The 22244-nt window shown below is 34.3% G+C and overlaps 1 protein-coding gene across 4 annotated transcripts in view; it reads right to left on the bottom strand.

Moving 5' to 3' along the window:
- Nucleotides 1-22244, bottom strand: part of LOC110036192 (pentatricopeptide repeat-containing protein At1g10910, chloroplastic) — a 91765-nt gene that overhangs the window by 44427 nt on the left and 25094 nt on the right. For all 4 annotated transcript variants that reach the window (XM_020740584.1, XM_020740581.1, XM_020740582.1 and 1 more), the window contains exons 3-4: nucleotides 16380-16643; nucleotides 15967-16269 (exon numbers count right to left, since the gene is read on the bottom strand). In XM_020740584.1, the coding sequence (XP_020596243.1) occupies nucleotides 15967-16269; nucleotides 16380-16643 (567 nt within the window). The remainder of the gene's footprint in view (nucleotides 1-15966; nucleotides 16270-16379; nucleotides 16644-22244) is intronic.

Here is a 22244-nt window from a genome sequence, read left to right as displayed (position 1 = left end):
TCCGATCTTGGAAAAATCAGAGATCATCCTTAGGGTTTGGAACAAACCCTCAAAATTTCATGTGATTATGACAAGTATTTAATTAATTATAATTAAATTTATCTTTGGAGTTGTTAATTTATTTAAAATAAAATACTTAATAAATCTTTTTAATTTTTGGTCCATTAAACTCTCCTCTGTTCACTGAGCAAAAAGACATTTTTTCTGTTATTTTTATGATTTTTCTATACATTTGTATCTAATTAATTCAAAATACCCTATTTTCCTACTTATCCACATCGACCGCCACCTCAACCTTGGCGTTTTCAAAACTCTGCGCGACGCATTTTGATTGGTTGCAATTTCCACGTCGGAGCTAGCTTGGCCTGTGGTTCGTGTAACATCACCCCATCCGACCTGATCTCTGTTGTTCATTCGGCATATGTGAAAATGGACAACATCCATTCATTGTCACCGATCATTCATAACCTGTGAACCGTCTGCATTTTAACCATAAGATTTCGCTCGATACTCAACTAAATTAAATGTGGTTTGTTCCTACACCTTCATTTATGTGTGACAAACACATCCATATGACTAGATACGCATGAAATATAAATTTCTTTCACAAAAGTGCAAATCAAGGCAAAATTAGGGATTTTCGAGTTATACCTTTGCCCAAGAAGTGTGACCTTGATTAGGTTGGTTGAGATGTTTCGCCTTGGTCCCACGAACTTCTTCCAGGTGTCAATTTGTTCTGTGGTTGGGTCTAAGAATGACTTTGGTTTGAGGGTGGCTCGAGTATGGTCTAGGGTTAGGTTAGAGAGCTCAGGAAGGGGGGTTTTTGATCGGTGAAGTGATTTTAGGTTATGGGGAAGCTTGTGGGTCAATTTGGGGTTTTGAGAAGTTTGGTGAAGTGGCCGAAAAAGCCTTGGATTTGAGCTTGGAAATAAGAGTTTTGCGTCTGTTTGAATGCTTGAAAATGGTGGGCATGAGCTTCGTGCAAGCGCTAGAAGAGTTGGAGACAATTGGGCAGAGTTTCCCCTAAGTTAGTGCACTTCTCCTTGTTTGGTCGTGGGGTGGTGGTGGCTTTATAGGCCCGGCCATGGTGGCCAAGCGGGCAATCTGAGGTGCCCAATATGTTGCTGAGGTGAAGGGCTGACAAGGGCAAGAATCTGATTAGAATGAAACACATTGAATAGGTAGAATTGTGAGTGTTGACCATGGTGGCTCCCCTTGGGTAGGGTGGCCCGCTGAGCCAAGGGAGTTCAATAGCTGGCTCAGGAAGTTCGGGTGTGGAGAGTGGTGAAGTCAATTGGATTGTGCCAACTGTCCATGTGTGGATTGAAGTGATATGGGTTTTGGGCTACTTTTGGGTTTGACTTGGATTAGGTCCAAGGAAAGGGCTTGGTTCACCCCCATGGTGGCTGATGTGATTTTTTGGACTTTGGGTTCAGAACATGAAGTCTCATCCATGGGGCTAGGGTTTGAACATAGGTTATGGACGAGATGAAGCGCTTTCTTGAAGGCTTGAAAGTAGGTCCACCTTTTGCCATTCGATCACCGCTCGATAGCTTGTCGTTGATCATCCATTCACCATCAGAATGTCGACATTCATCAACAGCCCTCATCAAAGCTGTTCCGTCAAAGGCTATGCCTCCTTCCGACTTGTTCCTACCAGAGAATATCAAAGAAGTAACACTCGTCTTTCTCCCCCTATTCACGTGTTTTAGCTTCTCTAAATTCTCTAAACCCAGTTTTCCAACTGGAATTACGAAAATTTGTTTTAAGACATAAGGAAATGGGATTTCCTATGTAACTGAGCATGTGTGGAACCATAGAACTAAGAAGATCTCAGGATTAACAATTATTCACCCTAAACCCAATAGACAAAGATAAAAAATATTCACAGCGTTTACATACATACCATGATACCACACAATTCTCATTTGTTTACCCCATGTAACACCTAAACATTCTTATTTAAAACTGGCTACGAAATAGCCTGAGTGTGAGATGTTTGCTAATGTGAATGTTGAAATGAGATGTTCATTTGTGTTAGGTGAGTGAATGCATTTTTTAGATTATTCAAATATTATTTTGTATGCAATTTCTTCTATGAAATATAAATTGTTTTGTTTATGTTATAACTCATATTGGAAAAAAAAATGAAGGTGACTTTATTAAGCTCAATTTATTCATCCTTTTGATGGCATGGCTCCCTTAAGGAGGAAAGTCTCATAGCTTTTCCACTTATCCATAAGCTAAAATTTTTACGATCTTCAAGCATAATACAATTAAGTAATGTACCCCCAGAAGGTTGGACTGACGTGAATATATGCATACAAGTGGAAAAGCTCCTCATAAGTTTTGGGAGATAGTGCAGTTGACAATTAGATCCAAATGCTTCTCGTGTCGCAGTCGAAAATCATTCAAACTCGAGAGGTTGCAACACTTCCAACATGCAGACTGAAACATAATGAGATCAAAGCTACCCCAATGTCGGGAGACTGAAGTAGACATCTATTCCAACGGACTTCTGTTCCTGAAGGATCGCACTATGCTCGAACCAGAACCTCCTGGTCCTAGCAAAACAAGAGCCAACTAGCCCTACTATGTGTATAGGATTGCCTCCCACCTGATGGGGAGCCACTCCTTAGTTAACGTAATATTAAATATGTTATTTTTCACGTGTTAGGGTAGTTTTCTTCATGTTCTCTGTCAAGATAGTTGTTGGCATCTAGTTTTTCCTTTCTAGGGTTGTATCAAACAACTCGGCTCGCAGGCAATTGGATGTGATTTGTCCAAAACCATGTCATCTAAAGCATTTCTTGGCTAAGGATGCTCTTTTCAGGCTTCTTCTCAGCATAGCTCTATCATTCTTCAGACTGGTCTTCTTGACTCTAGTAGGTGTGCTCTTACTGATATCTTAAGTTGTGGGTGACAGATGAATGGCGGTGGTGCATGCTCTGCTTCTGCTGTCTCTCCACCTTCAGTTCTGAGGTCTTATTTGTCACCCAAAGACCAGTATGGTTGCATATAAACCATGTTGTTGATGGCGGTCTTTATACCTCGCAAGTAATAAGCTATCATGTGCTTCTCTAAATCCTTCATATCACATTTCAGCATCAAGCTACATGAATTTCTCAATTTACTCCTCTACTGGTAGCACTCTTTGTTGTAGGTAATGGAGCCTCAACAAAAATCCTTAACGACAGTGTTGGGTAGGTACTATCGCTGCAAATCTTGCTTCATCTTCTCCCAGATAGTGTAACCTTGCTCTGCCCTTCTCTATATTTCTCCCTCTTCAGTTTCACTTTCTAGTCATCTGGCATCTCTTGTATTCAAAAACGCACTCAATTATCAGCGGCCACTCTATGAAGTCGTCTGGGTTCATTCTCCTCGAAATCCAGTTTGTCCGCTTTCACTCTTGAGTCTCTGTGTCCTCCAACAAGCACTTAATCTCTCGGCATCCTCTAATATTGAATCCCAAAGTGAATGACCTGCATCTTCTCCACCGGAATCATCTGTTCGGAAATGATTCAAGTATTCTCTCTCCTTATCAATGCTCGCTATCACGTTCTACGATGACCTCTCCGTGGGTCCTTCGGCTCAAAGCCATCGAGCCGTTGTAGCACTCAGCGGAGCTATTAGTGTATCTTACATGGTAAACTCCTAATCAGGTTCTGGCAATTTTCTTTGAGGTCGCATGATTAGGGAATAGAGGTGGGTATGTGGAAGGAGATGTGCAGAGGTGATGTAGGGTAGGAAAGAAAAATTTTCGGTGGAGGTAGGGTTGGGTATAAATGGATACTAGAAATCTTAAGATATCACTAGGGTTGGGATAGTTCTGATACTAAATGATACCAGGATTAAGCCAAACCACAATAAGAAAATTTTTTTTACTACAAAGCTAATAGTCGGTTACAACCCACACACACAAAAAAAAAGAAAAATAACAACTAACACAACACATGATTAAACTAAGGGTGTATTCCAAATAGGGTGGAAGTGGGGTAGAGTATTAGTTTAGGTTGGGGGGCAAGGCTACTGTAGGGGAACGATAGATGAAGGGTAAGAAGGGATGTTGTTGGTTGTGGTGGTTAGGAAGGAGGCTGGGAACTAGTTCGGAAGGCGGGAATAGCAGCTATGCAATGGGGGAAATGGATTCAGAGAGGCTGGGACAGCGGATAAGTGGCTGAAAAGGGGTCAATTAGCTGTTTTAAGAGCGACAGAGAGGGATGACAGCAAGATGGGAGGAGGTCGGGTGGTTGGTGGCTACAAGAAAACTACAAGGTGGTTGTTTTCTGAGTCTCTGCAGTGAATACGGTGATATTGGCAGTAGAGAGAAGGATGTGGATGAGTGGAAAGGTCGAGAATAAACATCACCTCGGACGAGAAACAGTCGGAGCACCACCATTCATCAGATACAACCCTAAAAGGTCAAACTTGGACCTCTACAACTGTCTTGCAAGAAAACGAAAAGAAAAATTTCCTTAACACACGAAAAAATAACATAAATAATACAAGAGTAACTATGGAGTGACCATCATCCAGTGAGAACTGACATCAGCGAGAACAGACGTTCAAACAGCTGAATGCTCTCTTAATGTCCAAAGAAATGCAACCTGGTAAGTGATCCAAGCTTTCAACTACTAGTATTTTTTTTTTTTTTTGAAAAACACAAGAGCTAAATCTATTATAATAGGAAAGATACATAAAGTTTGTATGAGAGGACCAAATAGAGGCACCATACCCATACGATGCAACACACACAAACATCCCAAAAGAGAAAAGATACAGAAAAACCCAAAAAAGGAAAGATACCAAAATCGCAGAAAAGTAGTTAGGGACGAGTCAGTTTAGTCATGCCTCTGCCTCTAGTTTTAGGGCGAGATCCAGATAACAAATAGTTGAGTGCCGAGTCATTTCCCGAAGTAACCAAAGTATCATCCATTAGGAAAGTATCACCAAAGTATCATCCATTAGGTTCCCGAGCTGAAGTTTACCTCCAATCTTCTTCTTCCTCCTTGAATAGACCTGTCATTCCTCCTCAAAAGACTGGCTCATCTGATCAACATGTTGGTAAACAAAACGTTGGGCAGATAAAAGCTGATGAGCACCAAAATAAGGATTGTCAACTGTTGCAACGACTGTAGGTTCTAGTGTGTGTGAAGCATAAATTGTCTCCTCTTCACCTGATGTTTCCTACAACTGAGGAGGGTTTGAAAGTGTGGGTTGCTCAGCAGGGCCATCCAACTTCTCATCGATCGCAGAAATAGTATTTTCAGGGGAAACTCCACAAGGGCGATAAATCAGACACCATAACCTATTCTATGATAGTTTTCTCTCCAGATGGAACAGATATGTCCAAAGCAGTAGGGTCAGATCCATTCTTATTCACTTGATCTTTAGATTTCAAATTAGGATGAAGCTTATAGCATTTATTAAGGTTGTGCCGAAACATCTTACAATGAAAACAATAAGGAGGTCTATGCTCCATAACAATTTGTTGTCAATATCCATTGTGAGTTGTGCCCGACCAGACCCAACCAGACTTCAGTAACATCAGGTAAAATAATATCTCTTTCAACAAATCTCTTTCAACAAATATTCTGGCCACAGAAGGTCTGGTTAGGTTAAAAGTAGGTAGATCAAGCTTCAAAGGGTCCCCAAGTATGACACCAATAGAGTAAAGAAACTGATAATGAAAAAAGTGCAGCTTGAGACTAGGTAGACTAAACCATACCGATACAGTAAGAGATTCGCGCTTGGGGTCAAAATCAGGAGACCACTTGAGTAGCTTCATTGGTTTACCAGCAATGTTGAGATATTTTTTGGAAAAAATCTCAGTGTAGTCTTCAGGCACGGTTAGTTGAATTAATACGTGTCTCCCATCCATGAGCCCCACTTTCTACTTTCCTGCTAATTTGAGATCGTCAAAAATTTTCTTGATAACATCCATAAGTGGGTGTCTCCACTGAAATTTTCCAATAAGAACAAACTTGAATTTATCAATCAGGGATGAAATTTCTAGCTCAGAGAAAAAATGTTGTTTTCCACTTGCTTGCAATCTTGATAAAGAGGAAATCACCTGTACCATCCCATTACACCTTATAACTTGAGGGGAAGATAACCGTCGTCTCCCTCTGAGGATTACCCACCACATGGGCAAAGGAGGCTTTGTCAGGTTCAACCGTAGACAAAGGAAGCTTCATCACAGTAAGGAGAAGCCCTGCCAAAGTCGGGCAGCGGCAAAAATAGCGAACCGAAGAGGTCGGAACGAAAAACTGCTGTTGTCGAAGCCGTAGAACAGTCGCAGCTCGACGAGGCAAGTCCCAGAACAATTGCAGCGAACGAGAGCAAGAGAAGACGACCACGACAATACGACAGTCAGTAGCAGCTCAACGCGGCTCGCAGCTTAACGACCACGTAGAAGCTGGATAAAGCGAAGGAAGAGCGAGACGTGATGACGGCGCGTAGCATGAGTCGACGATCGCAGGAGAGATTGACGAACGCAGAATTCGCCGTTGAGTGCGAGAGCTTCCTTGTCGAGCACGACGAGAAAGTCAAAAGATCAAGCCAGGGAATTTCCATCGACGTCTTTTTACTAGCATCACACACACACACACGAACTTCATCATTTGGATTGAAAAAAAAAATTGTTTTGGACAAATTCATACAAAGAGAAGAAATCATGAAACCAATGATTAAATGATTTGTTGTACATTAGATACAACCTTAATTTGAGGAACAGACATTTTTGAAATTAAACTTTCCACGTTAAAATATATTATTATTATATTTAGCTATAATACCAAATCATGATCTAAAATATCTTATTACTTTATACGTTGCAAGCTAAGAAAAATTATGATCCATTGGACTACGCCAGCATTGAGATGGTAAACTTTTGGATAGTTGAAGATGAATAAATTCCTGAGTTTGAGAATTTGGAGAATGAAATTCATAGAGATGAGGTCATTCTAATTTCTAAAGAACTGAATAAACAACCAATCAGTAAGTTTTTAAATATATTTAAATTGATAATCAAATAAGAAAATGACCTGATTTGTTATATTCTATGTGTTGATTCAAATGAATATGATGATACTATAAATAAATACTTGAAGTCGAACTTTTAAATACTTGAAGTCGATTTTGCTTATGATGATGGAGCTTTCAGAGAAGCAATGATTATGGATAAACATTAATTTGAGTTTTGAAAGGCAACTTTTGAGTTTTGGAGACAAATTTCATAATTATTTCATATTTGATATTTTAAGTTTTCGAATGAAACTTTTTTAGTTTTGGAGACAAATTTCATACTTAGTATTTTATGTTTTGGAAATGCATCTTTCTAGTTTTATGTTCAGCGTATTATATTCAACAATAAATGGCGTATCATGTTTGTTTAATTATGATATCTTATATTTTTCACACATGTTTTTATTAAATGATGTATGTCATTCATTGTTATAACCTATATATTTGTCTAATTGAATATTAAGTATAACTTGCATATCATATAGGTATGGTATTAATATGTTCATATCAATATTTGTTTTGCAAGAACTCACTTTTTTCAAAGAAGACAAAATATTTCAAATAAAGAAGAATGTTATAAAAAATGTTAGGACAGTTAAATATTGAGGTATTTATTTTATATTTCACAATTACATTTTTTAAACTACACATTGTGTTATTATTACAACATTTGTCATATTTATAAATTTATAATTTATTACGTTATTCGGTTTAACCCCGATTCAATCTTTGAAGCTTGAACATCTCTTTACTGGTTCAATGTCCGATTTGGTTCTCAGAATCTTGGATAAAAGAGATCACAATTTCACATACCATCCTAATAAAGTAGATACACAAGAAAGGGTGGGAGGAGAGAAATAGTAGCAAGTCTCGGACATTTTGGATTAAATTACTAGTGAAAGAAGAATGCTTCAAAGTAACTATGGCAATCAATTAGAGGCCTAATAAATCCAAAGAAGTGGAGTAAAATATAGGGGAGATAATAATTGACAATCTCATTTGGCAAGCAGCAGCAAATCCAGAGGAATATGTGACTCCACTTCTATCACACAATAGAAGAAAAAGAAGCATAGATATGTTAACAAATAGACACCCTTCTCAAAATTCAGGTTTCTATTCAAACTGTTGTCGATGTAATCGCTGAATAAAGTTAAGAACACTTTATAAAAAAGTTGTATGGATATAATATGTTTTGCTTATTTCATTTGAAAATTGGAATATACCTCGAACTAGAAATTAAAACTTAACAAAAATTTTGAAAACTGAGACTCCAAGGAGTTCAAAATTGAGTTTTAAAACTTTAGCTTAAACCAAGAAACTAATGGAATGTTTGATTTGCTACAAAAAAAGTGCATTGCATTCCTTTCGAACGATTTTAAAAAATTTCGGTGCTTTGATTGGATGAATTCCAAATCAAGTATAAAATATAATACATTTAGAAGTCATTCTCAAGTTCATTTTCAATATATTTGGAATTCATTAGATTTGGGTGAATTCTAAATACATCACTTTGTGTGAAGTATTGCTCACTACTCTCGCCTCTATTGCCAACCACCACCAAGCCAACCTCCAATCGTCGGACACCCGCAAAATCGACAGCCAGCTACCAGTAGCCACAACTAACTATTGGATATTCATCACTTATCATCGACCACCACCTGCCACCCGGCGCCGCCAGCAGTGTCACACTCAAACAATTCCCTTCCAATTAATGGTCAATTATGGTGTCAGAGACAGGTGATTTGGTCAAACTAAATTCTCATCAATACTCGTCTTGAGTTGTAGAATCAGCACCTAGTGAGTGATGAATTTTTCTAATTAATCGACACAAAAAATGAGACATTTCATTTCATAATTCATTCACATGCACTTCATAATTCATTTATATCATACTCAGAAGCATGAAAAATCATATCACTAAAACATACATATCTATATACAGAGCTATTAAATTCAACATAATAAAATTATGTACCCAAAAAATCTTTATAAGCTCCCAAAAATATGAAATGCAAAAGCTGAACAAATCACTTCTAGCTACTCATCTCAGCGTTTTTCATCCTTTCCTGAAAGTCAACAATGCTGAGTAGCGAACTCAACAAAATTATCAAGGTTAAAATAAGATTTTATATACGGAAAAGAAACATTACGTATGATTATATGTAACTCATGTACTTGTCTACAACACGTGTCATAACATGTTAAAATCGTATAAAATATATAAAAGAAAATGCATGTAACATAAAAAAATGTAAAACTGTATAAAATACGTAATCACCCATGTATGTGTAATCATCAGTATATTCATAAGAGTTAGTATATTCATAAGACAGTATATTCATAAGAGTTATCAATCTAATCATAAGAATGTCACTTGTAATCCTATAGACCTTAACTCATGAGTCGGCACTCATCTCGAAGACCATATTAAAAACTGATAAGAGTTGCCCCCCTCCCCGCGCAGGTACCAATGGATCTCCACATCCCCTCACCGTCTAATCCCAATAATTCCCGAAGTTTAGTCTCCGTCTGAATACCAAGAGTCAAAAATCTCATCGTTTCCTCATCCAAACTAGCAAATATTCATGTAATAGTTTATCTATAACATCACTTGTGACATTTATTAAATCATAATTCCAATAACAAGCATTCATCATGGGCATTTCATATATCATATGCATAACTCATAGTAAATGAATATCTGCAAACAATGGTTTCATAAGCATGTTCATCAAATTCATAACAAAATAATATAATAGGTGTCGTGAGCGACAACAAATTCACATTCATACAATTTATGCAACCCTTCATCCATAACATGCAAAAAATTCTGCATACAATAGTATTAAACACATAATCACATGAATCTACAGAGAGTTATTTATCTTAAATTAGCATAGAATTATTTCAACTGGATTAACAGAGTAGTTCTACGACAAATTTTCCCAAGCTTGCCTCGAGCTCGTCGCCTAGTGTAAAAAGCTTGGAGTTTGTGATCATATTAGAATTTCATAAAATCTTGATTCATTTCGTAATTTAATGTCAAACATAACTTTCTTACCCCAAATGAGCTTCTCTGCAGAACCAGCTCTTCTCTAACACTTCCTATTATTCATCCCCCTTCCTCCTATCCCCTTTATTTCGCTTATTTCCGGCTAAAGACCCACACAAAAGCCCACAAATCAAGTTTTTAGCCTCTGATATAAGCTCACCTCCTGCTATGATGACCGAAAAAAAAATAGTGCACAGATTCATGGCAAACGTTAAAACGAAGACCTAAGAAAGGAATGTCTAGAATATCATAAAAATTGTCTTCCCTCCTTACCGATTTCACCCTAGAGCCCAGAATTGCCACTTGCGGCTCCCTGCGGGTTGCACGCCCCGTCTACCACAATAACTTAATTGTGGCAACCTCCAGGCGAGCGAATTCAAAAGATAGAGGAGAAAGAATGGGAGGAATTCAACATTTAACCCACATTCGCTACTCTTAGTTGTTCAATTGAATCAAGTTGTAGCATGCATAGCTAACTGCGAAGAAAAGAGTCGAATAGGAACAGTGACTGGATTTGGAAGAATAATAAAGATATTAATTAGGTTAATTAACTTACAACTTCAAAATTTTATAGCTTCTCACATATTGAAAATTGATATTGGGATTTATATATCAAATTAATAGATTTGACGTGAAAAATTTTATAAATTTAACTCTATCAAATTCTGAGCGATACAAAATTTGGGGGAGTACCTTAGCATTGCCAAAATTGGGCATTACAAGCTGTCTACTACTAGTAGACGCTACCATCAATCGCGGCTACCAGCCACTGATAGCAGTCGCTTACACCCATTGTTTCTTGTTGCCAACCTCTTAACACCAACTGTAGCAGCCACCACTGATCGCCGCCACTAGCCACTGCCATCCCCGCTACCATCGCTCACTAGCCACATATTTTTACATTAATTTTGTTTCTTCTTCAAACCAAACAAGAAAATGTGATTCCATACATTTATTTTACATTGAACCAAACAACTTCAAAGTGTTACAAATCTAATACATTACTTTTCTACTACACTTTTTTAGCAAAATAAAGAGCTCTTAAATATAAGTTTCATTATTATCAAAACACATGAATAAATCATAAAAGTCGTCATAATCATTTTGTCCAAATATTAATAAAAATATCATTGTCATTGTCGGGTCCCAAGCTCTGGAAGTGAAAAGTGAAGGGTTGCGTTATGTAGCCGATAGCCAGCATAAAATTTGTCGAAAAATTATGGCATAAATCATTTAAATTCTTGTGTAAATAATATGGCGTCCCCTGAAAGTGACACATTGTATAGTCTGAATATACTGAAAAGTGTGGAAGGGTCGCTACACCGCCGTCCGGGTGTAATAGCAAATAAGCAAGAGTTCAGACAATACAAACATATATGGGTAAGGAAATTAGACCATGAAACTAAAATTAGGATAAGATATTGTAATATAAGTACTTCCAGAGGTAAATTAATGGAATTAGTTGATATATGATTTATAGGAAGATAAGTATCTCATTAATTCAAGAAATTAAATGGGTTAGAGAAAAGGCTAAGCAGATTGATATCACTTTCTGTTTTTTATTTTTTCTTTTTGAAAACAAAAAAAAATAACGAAAAAAAGCGTTTGTTTTTTTTTTATTTTGTTTTTGAAACACATGAGTCGTGTTTTCAAAACATCAAAAACACATCAATTGTATTTTCGCTATTTTAAAAACATATTTGCAGGAGCTTTGCCCTAAAACTTTGAATTAGATTAATCATCGTTGGCCGAAATTAATATAACCAAATTAAGCCATCATTCCACTAATTAAATCCAAAACTTGCTTAATTAACTCAGTAATAAATTATTGGAGTTACAAAAATTACCAGAATTCAACTAGTTAATAAAATACTTAACCGAACTAATAATCATCTGATTAAATCATTAGTTATTTAAATGAAACATAAATGAATTTAATTAACCCATAATTACTCAATGTAATAAGAAAACTACTTAATTAACTTAATAATTAACCAATTAAACCCATATTAATTTAAACAAAATAATAATCATTTAATTAAGTTAATAATAAAAAATTAAAATCTTAAATTACTAAAACAAATTATTAAATATGTAAGAAAATAAATATAATATTAAACAACTTAATTAAAATACTAACTAATGAATTAATTAAATATTTCATTAAATTACTTGAACTTTTGATTAATCCAAAAAATCTTAATAAAATTATAAAAATTTTATATCAATTAAAACTTCAATTTAACAAAAATTTAACTTAATAAAATAATTATTTAATTAATTAATTTTAATAATTCACCAAACAATTAATTAACATATTAAATAAATTAATTAATTAATTAGTTAGTAGTTATTACTTAAATAGTTTCAATTAATTAACCTATTAGTAGTTATTAAAATTCAATTAATTTTTTAAAAAGTATTATTTTTTTTCTTTAGAAAAATAGAAAATACTCAACCAAACATGTTTTTTATATTTTTTATTTTTAAAAAAATATATCAATCATGAGTACCAAACATGTTTTCTAAAAACAAAAAAAATTAAAAAAAAAACGGACTGAAAATAGAAACAAAAAGTAATCCCAAATAGAACCATAGATTTTAAACTTTGGTATTCATGTAAGAATGCACTAGAATGGTGTAGGTTTGATTATAAATAAGAGTTTGAAAAATAATGTTATAGAAATCAAAAAAATTGGAGATGGAAATATAGTCATTAAGATTATTGTTGATACTTAGACATTTAATGTATAAGTGTTTATGCTACTCTAGTAGATTTAGGTACATGTTCTAAAGAAAAATTCTAAAATGACCTAGAAAAATTAACATAAATAATACCTCTTGAAGAAATTTTTTTTTATTTTAGGAGATTTAAATAGACATATCGGTAGAGTGGTAGAAGATTTTAGAAATATTCATAGTGGCTATAATTTTGAAGTCATTAATGAAGAAGGTAGAAACATATTAGATTTTGCTTTAGCGTATGATTTTATTATTGCCAATAATTTATTTAAAAAAGAGATGAGAATATTATTACTTATAATATAATAATGGATCTAATAAAACACAAATTCATTATCTTCGTATGAAAAGAAGAGCTCGTCAAGAATGTAACTATTGAAAGTAGATATGTGTATTTAGTTCGTAGAACTTTAATTGCTCGAAAATATATTTGAATTTTGACTCGGATCGAAACAAACGAGCTTAGTTACGAGCTAAGATTTTGGATCGAATTTTTTTCGAGCCAACCCTAACTCGGCTCAAAATTGGATTGTTAACAACACCAGTGTAGCCAGGACCGCAAATTTAGCTCGAATATCTTTAATTGGTCAAAAATTGATTCAAATCTTGGTTCTGATCTAAATAAACGAGCTGAGCTACAAGCTAAAATTTTGGATCAAATTTTTTTCAACCTCTAGTCGGCTCGAAATTGAATGGTTAACAATACTAGTGTTGTCAGGACCGTGAATTTTACAAATTTAGCTCAATGAAGGTTAATCACTCGAAAATTAATTTGAATTTTGGATCGGACTGAGATCAGATAAAAATAAATAAGCCGAACTGCGATCCAAAAAATTTTGGATCGAATTTATTTCAAGTAGATTTTAAACCGACCCCAGCTCAGCTCGAAATCAAATCATTAACAGCCCTAATTGTAAGGTCATTGCAAGTGAAAAATTAAGTACTTAACATCAATTATTAGTTTTGGATTTTAAAATGAAGTGTTGTAATATAAAGAATACTAAAAATCATTGTCATATAATTATATATGAGCACTTAAAAGAAAATAAAATTATTTTTATGAGTAAACTTCAAGATTTTAAGGTTTGGGATGTCCATGGAGAAGCAAGATCTATGTGAGATAAAGTAACAAACACTATTAAACAAGCGGCAAAAGATATACTTAGATAATCAAAAGAAATATTTTTATAAATAAATACTTGGTAGTGTAATATAAATGTGCAAGAAAAGATAAAATAGAAATTGTGTTATTAAAAATAATTTAAATGTAAAACTTAGAAAATTGGGAAAAATATAAGGTGGTCCATAGGAAGTCTAAGAGAGCAATGTGACACTAAAAATTTTGTTTTTAATGTTATTTATAATTAATTAGATACTAAAAAGTGTGAAGAATATATGTATAAAATAACCAAATAAAAAGAAAAGTAAAAATTTAACTGAAATATAGTGTATTAAAGTTGAAAACAAAAAAGTATTTTTCCTAGAATAAGATATTCATCATAGGTGAGTAAGCTATTTTAATAAAATTTTCACTGAAGTTTTTAAAAATACAATCGACCTTAGTGATTTTAATATCGTTAATAATAATAAAATGTTTTATTTTTACCGTCACATTAGTAAAAAAGAAGTCATGTTGATAGCCCAATTGAAGTGGAAATATTTTAGGGATTTGGTAGTTGCTTGGATTACTAAACTCTTTAATATTAGTTTAAAAACTATAAAGAAGCCTGAGGAGTAGAGGAAGAGTATTTTGGTCCTGATTTTTAAGAATAAAGGGGATACACAAGAGTGTGCAAATTATAAAGGAATAAGGTTGATGAGTCATACTTTAAAATTATGAGAGAGGATAATTGAACATAAATTAAGATATGATATAAAGATTTCTCATTACCAGTTTGGATTTATGTAAGGTAAGTATACGATGGAATCTATACATTTATTGAGAGATTTGACAGAGAAGTGCAAAATTAGAATAAGAACTAAGCTAAGCTTTCAAAAGAAGTTCTTTGATTCTAGAAAAGAAAGATATTGATAAGACTTATATTTGAGTCGTTACAGATATGTATATTAGAGTTGTTACTTGTGTTCGAACAGAAGGAGGATTGGCCAAGTATTTTTCTATTTTAATTTGATTACATCAGCGATCGGCTTTAAGCCCATATCTTTTTGCTCTAGTTATGGAAGCTATGGATGGACTTATTCGACACTTATAGGAGGATGTATCTTGGTGTATGCTTTTTCGTTGATGATATCCTTCTTATGGATAAGATTAGAGAAAGTTCAGGAAAACCATGAATTATGGAGGTCTATAATGGAGTCGAAAAGCCTTCGTTTGAGTGGAACTAAAACTGAATACATTGAATATAATTTTAGTAGTGGTAGCTTGAGTAGCAGAATTGTAACTATGGGTGATCAAATCATTAAAAGCTGTTAACATAATAGATATCTCGGGTCTATTATTCAGAGTGATGGTGATATAGATGGGATTTTATAAGTAGAATTGAAGTTGATTGGTTGAAGTGGAGGAATCTTACGGGCCTATTGTGTGATAGAAAAGTACTGCTTAAACTGAAAGGAAAATTTCACAAGATCGTAGTGAGACCTGCAATGCTCTATGGTGTAAAATGTTGGAATTTAAAAGAGAAGAATAAAACAAAGTTACATGTTGTTGAGATAAGAATACTTAGGTAGATGATTACTTTGACACTTAGAGACAAAATACGATATGAATATATCCGTGAAATGTCGGATAAGATTAGAAAGAGTCGTCTTAGATGGTTTGGTCACATTAAAAGTCGACCATCTGATGATCTGATTAGGAGAGTAGATATTTCAGCATCGATTGGTGTAAAGAAAGGCAGAGGTAGTCATAAGAAGATTAGGGCATATTGTGTAAAAAATGATCTAATCTATTAGAATTAAATGAAAATATGACACTCAATAGGATGCAATGGATAAGAAGGATTCATGTAGTTGACTAGACATAGTGGGATAAAAACTTGTTGTTGTTGTTGTTGTTATAATGATTAAAACAACTAATGCATCATAAAAAACCATAAATTGAAGCATTTTCTTCATAATTGCTAGAGTAAAGTCAAAAAATTACATAACAGAAAAATTTGCATATTTGCAGAAAGAGAAATTACCTTATTTGGCACTATTCCAGAGGATTCCATATTTCTTACTAGTTGTTCAGCCTTCAAATAATCTCTGCTTACAGAATAAGCATTCAGCAAAGAGCTGTAATGGAATATGTTAGGACTACAGCACTCAACAATCATCTGATTGAAATACTCCTCAGCTTTTTCGCATAGATTGTTTGAAGCACAAGTCGATATAAGGCTGCCATAGATTACAGCATCCTTGCTAAAGCCGCTACTCTCAAGCTCGTGAACTAGCTGCATTGCTTTTGCATAACCATCTGTCTCTTTGCCACAACCTGCTAAAAGCTAAGGAAGCCAGACAAATAGATACTCAGCGTACAGCGCATTACAGACAAGCCAATTTATAACTTAAACATTGCAAACTCCAAGTTACTTGCAGAAAACCAGTATAATACCGTACTATATGTGACCAAGTCCGGCAATAAACCTTCATCCTTCATCTTACTGAACAACTTCAGACTGCTTTTAAATCTTCCATTTTGTGACATACATCCAAGAATTGAGTTACAAATGGACAAGTTGATTTTTGTTGATTTATCGGCAATACTATCATAAACTTGAAGAGCTTTTATGGGATTACGGCTTATTCGCATATATTTGATGAAACTGCTATACGATGCAAAGTTAAGCATCTCATTCTTTTGCATCCAATCAAAAAGCTGCAAAAATAGAGGATACACTAAATCAACCAAAAAAGTAAAAGAGGTAGCTCAGACATCAGAAACTGTCAAACTTTATAGCACGCAGTGAGAGCGTCATAAATGCTTGTACATGTATTACAGGAGGAAAAGACGTTTGTCAAAAGGTTTATGGGCTTAATTAACTTCATTAAATTTATAAGTCGTGACACGTTTCTATTACATTTTTCATTTCAATTTACAAAAAAAAAACTTCTTGTTTAATAGGTATACCTGAATCTCAAGTAGCAACTCTGTGATCAGTTTCTACTACATTTTTCATCTGTTTTTACAAAATAAAAAAAATAAATAAAATTTTAAAAAAAGATTTCTTGGTTAAAAGGTTTATCGAACTTATTTTCTCTTCAAAATGAAGCAAAATTTTTACTATTAATGCAACAGAAAAAACATGGAAGTTCTACAAAATAATGCAATTGACGGAAGTGGATTCTGTTGAAATTCAGAACACAAGAAAGAAGAAAGAGTAAAAGTAAAACCAGGAATTGTAGAGAATAACTTTTCCATTCCAATATATTACTATATACTGGAGTGTAAGCACAATTTAACAAAGGATTTGGTTTTGCTTCAGTAGCTAAGATCATTTGGGTGGTTGATAGAGCTGGTTTAGATTACTTATTAGAGATGAGGTAGCTGTTGCTATGGTTGGATGTTCAGGTGTAGTTGGTCCCACTATTACTGCCCTCAAGTTGATGATCCAAGGTTGGATGGTAAACTTCTTACAAAACTTTTGGTATAGCATGCTAGAAAGCAATTTAGACAGTATGAACGCTGACTGGCCTTGAGAGGTGATATGCACAACTTGGATTTCATTGGAATGAATGCGCTCAAAAATGAAATCATAATCAATCTCGATATATTTTGTTCGGGAATGAAAAATAGGGTTATTTATGAGTGTCGTTGAGGAGATGTTGTCGCAATAGAAAGTAGTAAGTTGTATTTAAACCTTACAGTAGGCTATGGAGCCAGAAGATGTTGGTGGCTACATTTGCACCTAGAGACAAGCATATTGCTGGGATATGCACAGCAGCCTGTTGCGGACTTTCTACTATGAGTTGTTAGCCCAATTGGAGCCCAGATTGGTGCATAGTGTGAGATTTCTTAGCCATATTTGAAGTTCAAAGTTTGTTGTACCCCTTATGTAGTGGTGAAGACTTTTCATAAGCTGAACGTGGAAGTTGGTGTGATGCATGTATTGGCAGAGAATGTTGAGTACAAATGCAATATCAACCCCGATTATGGTTAGATTTTGTAGTGAGCCTATAATTTGGTGGTACAGGATGGATTAGTGAAACTAGAATCACCAACGGAATAAGGTTTAGTAGGTGGAGTTGTGGATGGTTTAGAATCAGCCATGTCCTGATCCTTTAAATTTTATTAGCATATTTTCATTGTTTAAGGAAGATACTCGATAAAATATATATTGCTTGAGTGCCCACAAAGATTGGTATTAGGCCCTTCATGTGAAATTTTTGCTGCAAGTTATGTGGAAGAGAGGTGATTATGTTCTCTGTCATTGTCCATAAATAAGATATCATCTTCATAAGTTAAGAGGCACAGGCGAGCGTTTTTGTAACTAGATCGGTAGAATGAGAGTAGAATCCATATTTCCTTGAAATATTTTATTTTGCTTTAAAATATAAAAAGAGTCACAAAAACATGCAAAACCCTGCTAAGTAGCAGATTCACAAAAAACTCTATCCCTCTCAACAAAAGAAAAAATAGGATGACTATCAAGTAAGTTCTTTGTAATAAAACTATCCTATAAGGCAAGCTGAGCACAAAATGAGCCGCCTCATTGTTTGTGCAGAATCCATATTTTGCTGAGGTGACTTGTGAATGTAACAAACAATTAACGCAGGGATTATTTTGAGGCAAAACGTGGTCTTCTTTAGAAAGCAGATGTGGTTGGAAAATAGAAGATTAAAGAAGCCAAGTGGCTACAACATTTATACAGTTTAGCTCAATTGTTCATGGAGGAAAGCATTAAAACTTTACGAATGTTTGCCAATTCTAGAAAAGGAAAATATTTAGAAAAATTCAGGCAGTACGCATTTTGGTAGGACTAAATGTTTACGTTTAGTTAATCTCATGATCTTGTAGCCTTGAGCAACAAGGCAAACTTTGGCAAAGAAGCCATCAGAGCTTAGTTTTGTTCGATCGGTCCGTTTGCAACCTGCTATAGTTTGTATTAAGGATCCATGTTCCTTATTTTGTTAAGTATTGAACTCTTAGGACATTGTGTGTTGCTAATGGATGCATTCAGAGACTTGGCTATAGCTGGTGGGGTCGAAAGATCATAGAATTGTTTTGAATACATTTTGGTTTGAGGGAGCTTGTTTAGACTTTGGCTAGTATAGGAAGTGAGATTGAGGGTGATCTACCATACTTAGGATTGATTTCCTTCGAAGCTGTTTAGGAAATGGTTGGTGTGTTGGAGGATGCTGGTTGATTGGATGAGATGGGTGTAAGATTTAGAGGTGAGATTGTTGCATTTCACTAAAAACATGGCAGAAAATTATTATTTTGCATCTGCAGCCTTCATGGGTATTGTAACACTCAATTTTGAGAAATAAGATAAAATTTGGCGTGTAAAACATACCCCAAATTTTGCAATCCTAAGAATTTGATCGAATCAATTTTATTAAATTCTACACGTCGAATCAACAACAACAACAACAACAACAAAGCCTTAATCCCACTACGTGGGGTCAGCTACATCAATCCTTTTACTCCATTATGTCATATTTAGTGTCATATTTTCATTTAGTTCTAATAAATTAAGCTCATTTTTTATATAATAAGCGCAAGTCTCCCTAGGTCTACCTCTGCCCTTTTTAACATAAGTCGAATCTAAAACATCTACTCTCCTAATCGAATCATCAGATGGTCGACGTTTAATGTGACCAAACCATCTAAGACGACTTTCTCTAATTTTGTTCGTCACCGGTGCTACAACAACCCTATCACGGATATAATCATTTCAAATTTTGTCTCTAAGTGTGAAGCCACTCATCCACCTAATCATTCTCATCGCAGCAACACTTAACTTAGTATTATGCTTCTCTTTTAAAGGCTAACATTCAGCGCCATAGAGCATTGCAAGTCTCACCACCATCTTATAAAATTTTCCTTTCAATCTAAGTGGTACTTTTCTAACAACAACACGTCGAATCGATTAATTTAATATATGACACTATATATGAATTATGAATATAATGAGAAATATAAAAAAGAAGATATTGATTTAATTAAACTAATTAAGCATTTAATTATTCTGCCTAATCTCAGACCGTAGCTATCGACTCTTTTCCATAACATGCAGCCGATGGATCGAACAGCTGAGATTAAATGGGATCACGTTAAATTGTCGCATTTCCCTCATTCTCCCCTCTCCCTCATTCGGTTTGTGGGCCAGTTGGGTTATGCTACTTGATCGTGAAGAAGAAGCGGAATCGACGTACAAAAGAAAGCTGCATCTCATGGCTGGAAGCTCTGGGGAAAATCAGTGAATAGAAAACAATCTTTTACGATGTTTGTGATATTCATATCCCTTCTTACGTTTCCATTTTGACGTTTGCTTTGAATCGGTGCAATTCTTCATTTCCAGTAGTTGTAGCTAGAGACGAACTTGTGTCAAAAACTACGAACTTGGTTTGTGGGCTTCCGTATGGGCAACTAGCAGTAAAACAGCACAGTAAAGGGATGGAGAGAAGGTTAAGGGGGAGGAAGAGAGGATTTCAAGTAATTTGTATGGAAAATTCATGCAGGGCAGCCCATTCAAAGTAAATATTGAAACATATCTCTATGTGTGGGTTAAATTAAGACACGAGAAAAAAATTTTGAATATTCTAAAAGATTTACGAATTCCAAATTGTTTACACAAGGTGATGAGCTAGAGGCAAGCTTGGGAAAACTCGTCGTATGGTTGCACTGTCAATTCAGATGAAATAATCTTGTGCTAATTTAAGAAAAATAACTCATTGTAGGTTTTCATGTGATTATGGATTTAGCAATATTACATCTAAAATTTTATGCATATTGTGGATGAATACCAGCAAAACTGTATGAATGCAAACTTTAATTGTCACTTACAATACCTATGATTTACTATCTTATTAATCTGACGAACAAGCTTATAAAATTATTGTTTGCAGGTATTCATTTACTATGAATCATATATGATATATGAAATGTCAATGATGAATGTTTCTGAAAGTGATGTTAAAGGTAAACTATTAAATGAATACTTGCAAATATGAAAAAAAGGTAAAAAGCACAAGGGCGAGTAACTAGTTGTGATATAAACAGCTTTTGTATTTCATAATTTTGAGAGCTTGTATAGAATTTTAGGTACATAATTTTATTATGTTGGATTTAACAACTTTGTATGGATAAATATGTTTAAATATATGGTTTCATTCTTATAAATATAAAAATATGAATGAATTATGAATGAAATGAATCAAATACATTTGTGGTAATTGAATTAGACTGGTTCTTTATTCAGAAAATCTTGATTTTACAAGTCAGAACGGATGCTAGTGAGAATTTAGTCTAACCAAATCATCTGCCTCAAAAGACATGACATGATATGGAAATAATCGAGACTTATACGATTACAAATTACAATCTTGATCTTGATTTTACAAGTCAGAAAGGATGCTAGTGAGAATTTAATCTAACCAAATCATCTGCCTCAAAAGACATGACATGATATGGAAATAATCGAGAATTATACGATTACAAATTACAATCTTATGATTATATTGATAACTTTTATGAATATGTTTATGATTACACATGAATGAAAGAAAAATATGTTTTACAGCACTGATGATTCTTTGTATTACAAGTCTTTTTTTTATAAGTTTTATATGCATGTGATGTCGTGTTGTGGATTTGTATATAAGCTACATATGAGCATGCAAGTTGTTTCTTTTTCGTCAATAAAATATAATATTAAACATAATTATTTCATGAAACTTGTTGTAGTTCGCATTACGTTGTTGACTATTAGAAAGATGTAAGGAGTACTATGGCAAGTAACTAAGTGTGATAAAAACATCTTTTTCATTTCATAATTTTGAGAGCATGTATAGAATTTTATGTGCATGCTTTTATTATGTTGAATTGAACAGCTATGTATAGATATATATGTTTTAATGATATGATTTTCATGCGTTTAAGCATATAAATATGAATGAATTATGAAATGAAATGAATCAAATATATTTACGGCAATTTAATTAGATTGATTCTTTATTCATTAGGTCTTGATTTTACAAGTTAGAACGGGTGTTGGTAAGATTTTAGTCTAACCGAATCTTCTGCCTCTGTCGCAACCATAGTTGACCGTTAAGGATAAGTTAGGGTGTGACATAAAGTGGTATCAGTGATGAAAAGAATGATGGAAGCGAGTTGGATTTAAAAGAAATAGGAATAAGACCAAATATGAATTGATTTATATGAAACTATAAATTGATGGATCTGTGATAGGTAACCCATAAGACTTATGGTATCATGCGTGCACAGCATATTTATTATATATATATATATATATAT

This window comes from Phalaenopsis equestris, unplaced genomic scaffold, assembly GCF_001263595.1.
Source record: "Phalaenopsis equestris unplaced genomic scaffold, ASM126359v1 Scaffold203579, whole genome shotgun sequence".
Lineage (NCBI taxonomy): Eukaryota > Viridiplantae > Streptophyta > Magnoliopsida > Asparagales > Orchidaceae > Phalaenopsis > Phalaenopsis equestris.
The sequence above is the reverse complement of the archived record's forward strand: the minus strand, read 5'-3'. Positions and strand labels throughout refer to the sequence as shown.